We start from the raw sequence: 11,725 nt of genomic DNA, 5'->3' as shown, positions 1-11,725 counted from the left end.
CAACTTGGGAGTGCTTTAACTGCTCCATGGAAACCACAGCAAGTTCTCATGTTGCTGATAGTCAGGAATTTAAAATAAAATGCTGTATGTTAGTAATGAAGCTGTTGCAAAATAAAAAGTATTTTGCTTATTTGAAGGTTGAATATTTGCCATCTCTAACAGCAGGAAATATTTTCGTCTGGAACTTCCCAGCTGGCTTCCTCCTCTACTCTGACTCACTCTGTTTTGTCACACTTCAGAAATATTTAAGCCTAGAAAAGTCTTTGAAGCTATTTGTCAACTGTTTTACAAAGACAGTTTAAAAGGTACTGCAAGACATGGTTGTGTTTTCAGTCACATCTATCAACCCAGACATTCTGTCAGCTGGGGAAACCTTGTGGAGTTTTTCATCCTAAGAAACTGTGATCAGGTTCAAAGCATAGCAGGATGCTGTCTGGTACCAAAATGACACTAAGAATGATGCTGAAGTTCCTTCTTCATAAATAGTCCCCGTGGTTTCAATGCAAGTTTTGCCAAGTAAGAACATAAATTCTGTATGAAAAGGAATGATGAAAGTTTTGTTCTGTATAAATTGCACACTTCGTATTTCAGCGTGAAGTTTAAATGCCTGTAATTTGATTACCTAGTGTTTCATATTTAAGATTATGATCTTTCTGCTTGGAAGTTTAAAATTCAGAAATACAACCAGAGATAAAAGATTCAGTTGAAAGTTGATGCCTGAACAGTTTCTGGACAGACAAACTCATGTTTCTGCATATGCAGCAAAGGCAATGTTAAAATATTCTGCCCAGCTACACTTGTGACTGTGAGCAATGTTGGATTAAAACCATGTGAAGTTGATATTTCCAGGTCAAGGCACAGGCATGAACAAATGTGCTGTGCACACTGTGAATGAAGAATCCTGTCCAGGACACTCCTCAATCTTCCATGGAAACACACAACTTTGTTGTTCACCAGTGTAGACCACAGGCAAAATCAGAGCAGAAAATTTTCCTAGCAGTCCCACACGATCCTCAGACACTTCGACACATGTGGGTACCAGAAAGCCAGAATTTGGCTCTCTGGATATTTGTTAGCAGGTATCAGTAATTTCAATCTTCCTTAGGTTTTTTGAGCACTGGACTTCATCTTATGCAGCCACAGTGGAAAGAGACAGTGATGTGCAACCAGCACTGATGCTCTCATTTTACCCAGTGAGCGTCTCCCAGAACAGAGGGTGAGGATATGTGGCAAAACTTCTCTTTGGACATCTTTGAACATCAGGGATCAGGGCCATATCTCACTCCAGGAGACAAACCTAGCCCTAATTTGAAGTAAATTTCCTAAACCACGTATAATCTAGTTATGGGGCTCTCAATACCAGCTGCTTTAATAACTCGACCCCCTCCTGTTGTGCTTCATTACTTAATAATGTAGATGTAGCCTTGGAAAAATGTAACTGTTTAATCACTGTTACTAATACATGCAATGATGTAATCCTATAAGCAGTGATAACAATTGTCTTTCAAAACAGTAGTGTTGAGTTTGGCAATGAAATAATAAAGTAGAAAACGAGAAAAGGAGAGCTGAACAGTTAGACAGTAAAAAGTCACTAGGATAAAATGTGAGCACAGTTAATTGAAATTACCCAACACCCTATTTAATGAAATATTATAAACATATTATAAATATCACAGTAATATTAATACTATTAATATTACACAATACGGTATTTTTAAAAATTGCTATGTTTTATTCAGATAAAAGAGGAGACAAATAAAAAGGTCATGAACATAAATATATCAGACTAGGTAAGAATTACCCAAGCCTCATAATTGAGGTAATATATTCAGTGGAAGAGGTCTAACAGGAATTTCTCTTGTAGAAGGTCGCAAAAAAAGGAAAAGGGAAAAAATGTGCACTAAATGGTGCACCAAACCTGAGCTAGTGAAGGAATCCAAGATAGAGCCAGAAAGTATTTTCATTTGGAAAACTTTAAAACATGATTATGAAAGAGCATGAGAAAGCAAGGAGAGGGGAGTAGGATTAAAATAAAATGAAGGAGAAGCAAGATACAACAAGCCTAATCAAAGCCTCTGAAAATCCAGTGTTTTTCCAATGTTATTGTGTGATTCATGATCAAATTTGCATCTAAAAAGTGGGAGCAGTATTTTCAAAAGGAGCTACTCCTCTAGTGCCTCAGGTACAATATTCAGTGCCAATAATTTTTTTCATTTAGAAGTCAAATGAAAACACTGAAAAAAGTTGACTTGAAGCCAACTGAGGGGCTGTTTTGGTTTTGGTTTTTCTTTTATCTGTTCTCACTGATACAAAAATAAAATCAAGCTTTTAATGTCAGAGAAGAGTTCCAGACAATCAAAGAACAAACATCTAATTTAATTCACAGATAAATGTAAGAAAAACCCAAAGGAAATCAAAATCCACTTTCATAAAGTTGTCACTGAGACTTCCTTTTTAAAAATATTTAGTGTGTTATAGATACTTCCTGAGAAACGGAGAGCCCCAGAAACAAATCCCATCTCCACCTTTGAAGCAAGGTTATGATAGCAGGGTGGTGACTACAGGGATGGCTTCGGCGAGAAGTTCTAGAAGCTTCCTCTGTGTCCAACAGAGCCAATACCATCTGGCTCCAAGACAGATCTGCTGCTAACCAAGACTGCACCAATTAGCAGTGGTGGTAGTGCCTCTGGGATAACAAATTTCAGAAGGAAAAAGTTACTGCACAGAAGCAATTGCAGCCAGAGAAGAGAGGAGTGAAAATACGTAAGAACAACCCTGCAGACACTAAGGTCAGTGGAGAAGGAGAGGCAGGAGATGTTCCAGGAGCCAGAGCAGCCTGTGGGGAAGACCATGGTGAGGCAGCTGTGCCCCTGCAGCACACGGGAGTCCATGGTGAAACAGCCTCTGGAGGACCCCATTTCTTTTCTGGTTTTATGCAGTACCTAGAAGGATCCGCATTTGTTTCATAAGTGGCATGATAATACAAAGCAAAGTAATATTCATTTGGTGTTACCTCACTGTAATAATGGTTTAAGAGTGAGAATGGCAAGTTATTTCAGGTTCCATGATGTCTCTGTGGTTCTTTGATACTATGATAGCTCTTATATAGAGAGAATCTTATTTATGCTAAACTTTCATTAAATCAGGCTAGATACCAAATCATGAACTCTTGCCTTCTGAAATGCTCAGTTTAATGGATGAACCCAGCCTAAAGCATTATAAGGCATCTCTTCAATTATATTACAATCTCTTCAATTATATTACAATCACCTGCTGGAACTTAGAATCCCTTTGAAGAAGAGAAGACTATGAAAATGTTGACTTTCACAGTTGCACATTTGTCAGCAAGAACGTCTTGTAATCTTTGGATTGTGACATCTTCATCACTGGTGGAAATATGGATCAGATTCAGCTACTTACCAGATTAAAAAGTAGCATGAAGATATGAATAAAACAGCAAAAAGGAAATAGCTCCATATTCAAGTAGAACTTAATTCAAAATCCTATAAATACAGATCTACATTTCCAAAGGTAGCTAATTATGCTGATGTTTGATTTGACACATCAAAGCAGGCTCAGGTCTTCACAGCACTGACATTCAGCTATCTGTAAAAAAGACAACATCTGCTCTAAGGATGGATGAGACACCACATAGTGAGCCCTCCAAACTACTGGTCACTTTTAGGGAAAGGCAGTAAAAGGAAGAAGCAAAAATGCATTAACTTAAGTTAGTTCAGCAATATGAATATATATTTTTTTCTTTTTCTCTCTTCTATTTATATCTCTTGTATATTTTCCCTTCATTTTTTACAGTTTCTATCCCTGTGTTGCTGGACTGTATTCTCCTCTTTTCTGTTTCCTTCAGGAATTTCTAACTTTCCGTATGTCTCCTCTTTCATTCCCCTTATCAGTGCTTCTTCCTTTTCCTTTCACTAATTCCTGTCCTTCTGGCACTAAACACAGTGGGCTCACCTTCTCTCTAGGAATGTCTCTTCCCTTTTGTCCATTTCTGTAGCCTGTTCCCCACTAGTGCCTCCTTTCTTCCCCAGATCCTTACACAGAAAAGAGTGTGTGAATGGAGCTGGTTTGGTGAATATAGGAGCTGAAGCCAGATTGCTCCCAGTGTTTCTCCCATTATGTATCTTTTCTGCCACCTCTTCTCTCACGATGCCTGCCCGCCCACTGCAAAACAGGCAGCATAGCTAGTGAGGAGAGAAACACTTGTCTCTAGCAGTAGTCCCTAAGAATGAAGGTACATCCAAATTCCCAAAGGAAAATCAACAGATTTTCAGCACCTACATAAATCTGAATAAACTGCCTTGTTTTAAAGCTCTTCTTTCTTTGTGGTTCTTAACAGGAAATGGAGAAGATCATGATCTTTGAAAACTCTGCTTGCCTTCACTAAAAGCCTGAGGTACATGAGCTTTAAAATGATGCCAACATCTCAAAACTCTGAATCATTCTATAGTTGTTAGGTCTGCTCTATAACTGAAGTGTTCCTACAAGTAGTAACTCTAAAGTAAAGGCAGCTTGGCAGAAGGCTGTACTAGTTAAACACTTCTTATACCAGTATTAACTTAATCCATGCTGCTCTTGTAAGTAAGATGCCACTATCTCCTGATCTCACAAGATGATGATATGCATGCAGCTTCCTGTATTTTTAAACCACTATCCCCCGAGAATGTGGGGAGGAGCTTCATGTAATGACAAAATATGCTGAGTTCATATATTCTGCAAGCTCATGGCACTAAAAATATTCCTTTTACAAGCTAACAAACTCTGTTTCCTTAGGGTTGGAAAAGAGTTAGGTTAGGAGAGAATGTGGGCACACACTGTACTAAAATCTATGAAGAACAGGTCTGCTCCACAAAAGCCACACTCCACAGCCTGTAAAGAGAGCATTTCCCAGAGCACCAGCTGACCCTTGCAGGCAAATACTAAAATGCCTGAAAGAATACCTAGATCAAGCTCTTTTCAGGAGGTGTGCTGGAGGAGTGCTTTTCCAAACAATTGAATTTCTTAAGGTTGGACACTAAGAACAGTAAGGTTCATAATGAACATGAAACCAACACTCACCATCTATCAGTAGGAAACAAGTGATTATTCCACACATTTACGAAAGGTTTCAGAATATGAAGTAAGGTGATTCAACACAGCAGTCCTGAACAGATTTCTTATGCAAAGATTTTGAAGTCTGTTGCCTACTTACTAAAGGAAGAAATGGGTTAGCTCTGCAGAAAGATGCCCTGCAACTTAAAAATGAGGTATTATAGTAAAAGTTTCTTATTATTGACTCTTACTTTTCATTCTTGCATGTCTTGAGTAGAATTGAGGCTGTAAAAGTAAATCATTTCTGTTCTGTGACACTGGTTTCAGGCTTCTAATGGAGAAATTGTTTTTCACATTCCAAACGCCTTCCAGAGCTACTGTCAACAATTTGGCAAAAGAATAGCTTTATAACTGATTACTTCAGCTTGTTCTGGAATTAATATAATACAACACCATAATATTCTTCCATAATTAATGAAAAGATATTGATGTATTTAGAGAGCAATTCAGATTGCTAAAGGTCCACAATGCTCTCTACTGTTTGTAGAACAGCTTAGGACTACTCAGGCTCCTAACTGAAGCAAGATATAGCTTGTCTATAACATATAAGAAACCACAGTAATACCACTGATGCATCCAGCATCCTTTTTTGGTCATTCTGGAATAGCAAATGCCCTCATAAAAAATACAGAAAACAACAACACCCATCCCAAAAAAACCAAACCACACCAAACTAACAAAAAACCAAAGCCATCACCACCAGAACAAAATAAAAAGTTAATTTATTTTGTGGAAAGGTTACAATTTACTGGCATCTAATTTATTTTAAACAATACACTTTAGTAGTCTAAACTATGTAAATAGGTAACCATCCAACCTGACAACTGCTGTCTATCAGAGGCCAGGTCACTTAGTAAGCATTTCTAATTCTCCAAACAGCTGAAAAAGGAATTCAGTACTCACTGAATAATCTGTACACCAGCATCTATCTGTATTTATCATATTTATCATTTATCATTGTTATGCTATGCCTATATCATTATGCTATACATATAATTTCTGTACTGAGCTTGCTATAGATCCATATTATACAGTCCTGTAATAAATATTTGTGTAGTGTTTCTATATTATCTTTAGTACTTTAAGCCTTTGTAACACACATTTCTTTGGGAGACTCCTCAAAAGTCATGAGAACATACAAGGTAGCATCCATTTATTCAACCAGACTGAAATATTCCAGACAATTTTGATCCATTGGCAGATGGATGCAGAAAAAATAGTTGTGTTCACCTCTCAGTAGTTTTAGGCACATAAGCGGATTGAGCAAACCAGTGTTAACATCTGCAATTCAGCTCTGTGTTCAGAATCCCTTTTCAGTCAACAGGAAAATAACAGGCACTTTTAGAGCATGACACATGCAATGACAGGTATCTAGGACAGGTCAAAAGAATGTCCAAAGTGCCTTTTTCCCTCTGCTTGCTACAAACAGAGGCTACCTAAGTAATTCCCTACAGAGGCTAATCACAGTAATAAGAGTTGCAGGCTCAAATGGGCTTTATGTCTACTGGGTACTGATTACATCAGCTAATTTATGTACATTTTTTTCTGTGAATCCAACTGTTTTAAATTCATTTTGAGTGAGTTTAGAATTGGATTTCAATCCTACACAAGAGAAACAGTATTCTAATAACTACAGCACTTCTTTCAAAGAAAAAGGTAATGAAACCTCCCTACTGCTTGGCAATTGTTTCTGTTTTATTAAACTGATAGATCATATAGAATTATCCATGTTCTCTCTAGTCTCATAATTTCTGACCAAAAAAAAAAAGAAACGAGTAATAAAGACTATATGCAATTCTACTGTTTCTAAATGTTTTGCATGCTGTTACATAAATGTTCTGGGTTGGTTTTTTCATAATAACAATTTTGCTATAGTTCCTCAAAACAATCACTTGTCCTGACAAACACTTGCCATTTGCTGATAAAGAGGAGTACCTGCAGCTGGATGTTTAACATTGCATTCTTCTTTCTCAAAATGAAGGTGCTCCTCAAGTATTTCTTTAACTCTCCTAGGTAGCTCCACATGCACACATTTCTGGCCTGTTAGTAAAACATAGTACACAAAACAACCAGTTATTGTAAAACCCCTGAATACTGACATGCTTTGCTGAGTGCAAAGTCAAGTTATGCTGCTCTGCATCTGTCTTCAACACACTGTGAACCCAATCATTTACAAATATATGACAGTGTTCAGTCTGGCCCTTCTCCCCGACATCGAGCAATTCCTCAGGATACGAGGATGGTACAGGACAGGACCCTGGTGGGTACACCCAGATGGGGTGTGCTGGTAATCAAAGTCACCCCAGGGCACTCGCGGAGACGGCCACTGTGCCTCCCCATGGCAGACATCCCCAGGCAAGGGCCGTGGATGGAGAGGCACCCAAGAAGATGTCCTTGCTGCAGAAGTCTCCAAGGCGCTGAAGAGGGATGCGGGCACCTCAAGGCACCAGGGCAGTCTCTGCCAGCCAGCGCGCTACTCGCAGCCCTGCCGCGGTGCTGGGGGACATCAGTGAGGAGCCGCGGGGAACGGCTCTGCTCCCGAGGGGACACCGCGGGGTGGGGCAGGGGCGGCCGGGGACGGCCGTGCTCACGGGGCTGCTCGCCGCGGGCATCGCTGCCCGGCTCCCCGGCCGCCGCCGCGGGCACCTGCGGGCCCGCCGCCCTCATGGCCGCCGCCGCCGCGCCCTCATGGCTGGGCCGGGCTGCTGCCGCGGGGGCTGCCAGGCTGCCCGGCAGGCGGGGCCGCCACGTCGGGGCTACGCCTCGGCGGCTGCCCGCTCCCGAGGGACCGAGGCGGCCCCCGAGGCAGGGTGCGGCAGCCGCCAGCCCCAGGGACAGCAGGCCCTGGCCGCCGCTCGGCGCACGGGGCGGGGGACGGCTCTGGGTAGCAGTAAGAGCTACTCCTTTGTGCCACTCAGCATGGCCACGGGAGCGGGGCACGCACATCACCAACTCTGTACCCCTGTGGGCTGTCACCACGGAAGGATGCTGTGTCACCCTCGCCCGAGGCAATGCCGGACTGAGGGGAAGAATGACAGAGAGTCCAGTTTAGATGTAGATCTACTGATACTCAAAAGTACTGCTTGGTGATAAAATGAGGCATCTTCAGACATTGCTTATTGGACTGAGGTGGCCTTGAAATCCACATCTCTGTTATTTGTTGATGCATTTCAAGGTATATTGATCTTCCACAGATGTTCTGGAACCAAACTTTGAAAGATAATAGGCATTAAAATCATCTTACACCATTCATAGCTTAGAGGTTGTGCTTTGTTATCTAGCAAGTGTTGAACATTACACACTGCTTCTAAAAGGCAGGTTACTGAGACACCCTCCACAGTAGCTTGATCAGAGCACCAAATGCGGGCCAACATAACCCAAACCTGCTGCTGCTGCTGCTACAATTGTGCTTCATATGTTTTAGTGGAAGGAGCCTGGGATCACTCAGTAAGGCATCTGCATGGGACAGTGAAGTGTTTATTACAGCTCTCATAGTGACAGTACTTCAGCTCTTACATTCAATTTTCAGGTCAATTTGTTTAACAGAGAAGCAACTTTTTCCACTTCTAAATTACAGATAGTAAAGTTGAAGTTGAAAATCATACAGCATGCCCTTACCACAGGGAAATTTTAGTGTACTAACTCAAAACTGAGAGAGAAATACTAAATAAGCTGTAACTAAATCAAACACAACAGTATGCTGGTTGTTTATTCTCACATGGCTGCGGCTCATTTTTTCCCACTAATGCCACATTCTTGCCATTAAGTTTTTAGACAACTTAATTGAAAGGGAAAAGTAAACAGGATGCTGATAGAAAGTCACTTCCTTGAAAAGCACCAGGAAAAAAAAATAAACCAAAACGACTTTCTTATCCTATGAATAATGCATTTGATTTATGAACAGGCAATTGCATTGATAAATGGGCTTTCAATTAAAAATATGACAAAATACTTTGGGTCAAATATTTTATTTTATAATAAGCCTTACATCAGGTTCATTTAACATTTTGTGTATCACCCAAATAAGTTACATTCATTCTGAGCTTTCATGCAGTTTTAAAAAAGTTAAAATTTCTCAAAAAATAATTTTCAAGTGAGCTGTAATAAACTCTGCATAACCAAGCCAGAATTTTTCCACATCAAGTAAATATTCCAGTTTTCCCTCCTGCTTTGACACTAGAGACAACTTACAAAGGCCTCTGCAAATCTGCACTAATGGAAAATCACAGAAATTACTGAGACTTTCTGACTACCTTGACTAACAGCAGTAACGCTTCAAAGTACGAGCGTGACCACTGGGCTGCGCTGCAGGAAGTGACATTTTGCCTGAGGAGAATACTGAAGTATCTTACATTAAAACCTCATTGAAAGAGACAGACCACCACCGATGGGCATGCAGAACACTAACAAGAAAGAGGCAGAGAACCTCACATTCACAAGCTTTTATGGGGACACTGCATTTATGCAGTCTTCTACAATTTCAAAAAGGTAGTGATATATATCAGTCCTCCTTGCAATGTCAAGGGCAGTTTCATCCAAGTTGTTTTTCAAGTCTGGCTTCACATAGCGGTTCATCAGCAGGAGTTCAAGGGTTTCCCTGCTGTTTTTGTTTCCTGCAGCAATGTGCAGGGGTGTCAGCAGACCATTTGTCTGTGCGTTGATGTCTGCGCCCTGCTGGAGCAGGAATGCGGCCACTCTGGTGTTGTTCCACTTGCAGGCGCTGTGCAGGGGCGTCCAGCCATCCACGGTCTGTGCGTGAACATCGGCCCCTTGGGCCACCAATTCGTGTGCAACATCCAAGTGCCCGCTGTAGGCAGCTCGATGGAGAGGAGTGTACTGATCTTCATCACGAGCATTCACTGGAGCCAGCTTTTCCGTCAGGAGCCTCTTCACAGTACTCAGCTGTTTAAAGAAAACAGGGAACTTGACGTGATTCTACGAAACAAGATGTATGGCTTTCATGGTCCTGAAGCTTTATGGAAAAGCATTTCTGTCAGAGTCAAAAGCACTTAAGTGTAACAAGGGATTTTAAAATGAAACCAATTATTGTTACTAGGATGGAGGATTTTGTGGTTTTTTCATTTGTTTTGCATGGGTTGTTTTAAAGAGCCACAGCATGAACATCATATACCTTTAGGAATACCTTCCCTTACACCTCTTCGCCTCCCCTCTTTACTGTGAAGACATATGTACCTCCACAGAACTGCAGATAGAGCTTTTGTGTGTAAGTAAGGCAACTAATAAAAACAAATGTACACATGGGTGTAGTAAGCTACAAAAAAAGGAATCTTGGTCATCTCTTCCTCACTTTCAACAATAAAGTTGAAGGGTTTTATTCCATAAAAATATATAAAAATAGTCATTTGTTATCTGCATATGGAGCTTCTGAAACAAAAAAATTTCAGATATTCTCCACCCCAGTTAAAAGGCTTATTTGCCTTGAAGAGCCTAGAATGCTCTCAGTTTATAGAAGTTAAAGCAAAGTGCTATTACTTGAACTTTGAACTTAAATCAAAATTTTGTTCTAAAAGCCAGTGGATCCAGAGATGTTTTAGTGTGTCTCGGCCACAAAGGGGGATGTTTTACATACAGTGGCTCGCAAAACCAGATCAAAACAGCTCAGAGAAAGAAAGGAGGTAAATTTTTGTTTCTGGATGAGATTATAAATGTATGCTCAAAATAACATTCTTGTAAATGATACATATGAACAGAGCAAGTACCTTACCCGATTGTTTTCAGCTGCCCAGAGTAGCAATTTCTCTGGATTTTTTTCCATTTTCTTTTCTTGCATTTCGTACCATTCCTCACTTCTTTCTTGCTCATCATCGTCATCATCAGACTGTCCTGACCAACAGCTCTGAGTTCCTACAGGAATCAAATGCCTGTGCGTCTCCAGCAGCTCAAGTTGGTTAAAATGCTCCGTGAAGTCTTCGAACAGCTCGTTGTCATCATCATCTTCATCAGCTTGCTTGTCTTTATTCATTTTCAGTCAGGATCTGTGAGCAGCAGATGTACAACAATATTTACAGTAACGGTAACTGTTATCGGTGCACTGTCAATAAAACCATCTGATGTGGACGTCAACAAACAGCAAAACTCAAGATCAAACTCAGTGTTCCTCCACTAACTCGGGCTTTCCCAGGTCTGCCAATACTCCCAGATAATATCCATGCTAGAAAAGCACCGTGTTATCCCGACCCCCGATCGGCACCACCTTCGGACTGGCAGTGCAACTCTGTGCGGGGGTTTGCTGACCGCACTCCAAACGCTGCTCACTTTACTAACAAAGCGTCTGGAGAGCAGCCCGGACTTTGGGGCAGAGTCTCTGCTCCGCCCCAACGGCCCGGCTCGGCCCGCAGCACCGGCCCCGCTTCCCTCCGCGGGGCCCACATCACCCCGGGCAGGCCGCGCCGCACCGCCCCGCAAGAGACCGACCGATCCCCGCTCGCCCCGCAGGTCTCCCATCCGCCCCGCTCTGCTCCGGTACCTGCGGCCCCAGCACCGCCGGCGGCTCCGGGGAGGCGGGGCCCGGAGAGCGCTTCCGGGCCGCGTGGCCGCCGGACGTGACGGAAGGGCCGGGGTGGTGCCCGGCCGGAGCAGCGGCGGGAGCGGGAGC

General features: G+C 41.9%; 1 protein-coding gene across 1 annotated transcript; it reads right to left on the bottom strand.

The window, feature by feature from the left end:
• Positions 1-8,658: 8,658 nt before the first annotated feature.
• Positions 8,659-11,639, bottom strand: ANKRD49 (ankyrin repeat domain 49). The gene is made up of 3 exons (XM_082279218.1): positions 11,597-11,639; positions 10,835-11,105; positions 8,659-10,011 (listed from the first exon to the last, which is right to left on the bottom strand). Exons 2-3 carry the CDS (start codon positions 11,090-11,092, stop codon positions 9,553-9,555), a joined length of 717 nt encoding a protein of 238 aa, XP_082135344.1. The 5' UTR covers positions 11,093-11,105; positions 11,597-11,639; the 3' UTR covers positions 8,659-9,552.
• Positions 11,640-11,725: the final 86 nt, after the last annotated feature.

This window comes from Coloeus monedula, assembly GCF_965178545.1.
Source record: "Coloeus monedula genome assembly, chromosome: 3".
Lineage (NCBI taxonomy): Eukaryota > Metazoa > Chordata > Aves > Passeriformes > Corvidae > Coloeus > Coloeus monedula.
The sequence above is the reverse complement of the archived record's forward strand: the minus strand, read 5'-3'. Positions and strand labels throughout refer to the sequence as shown.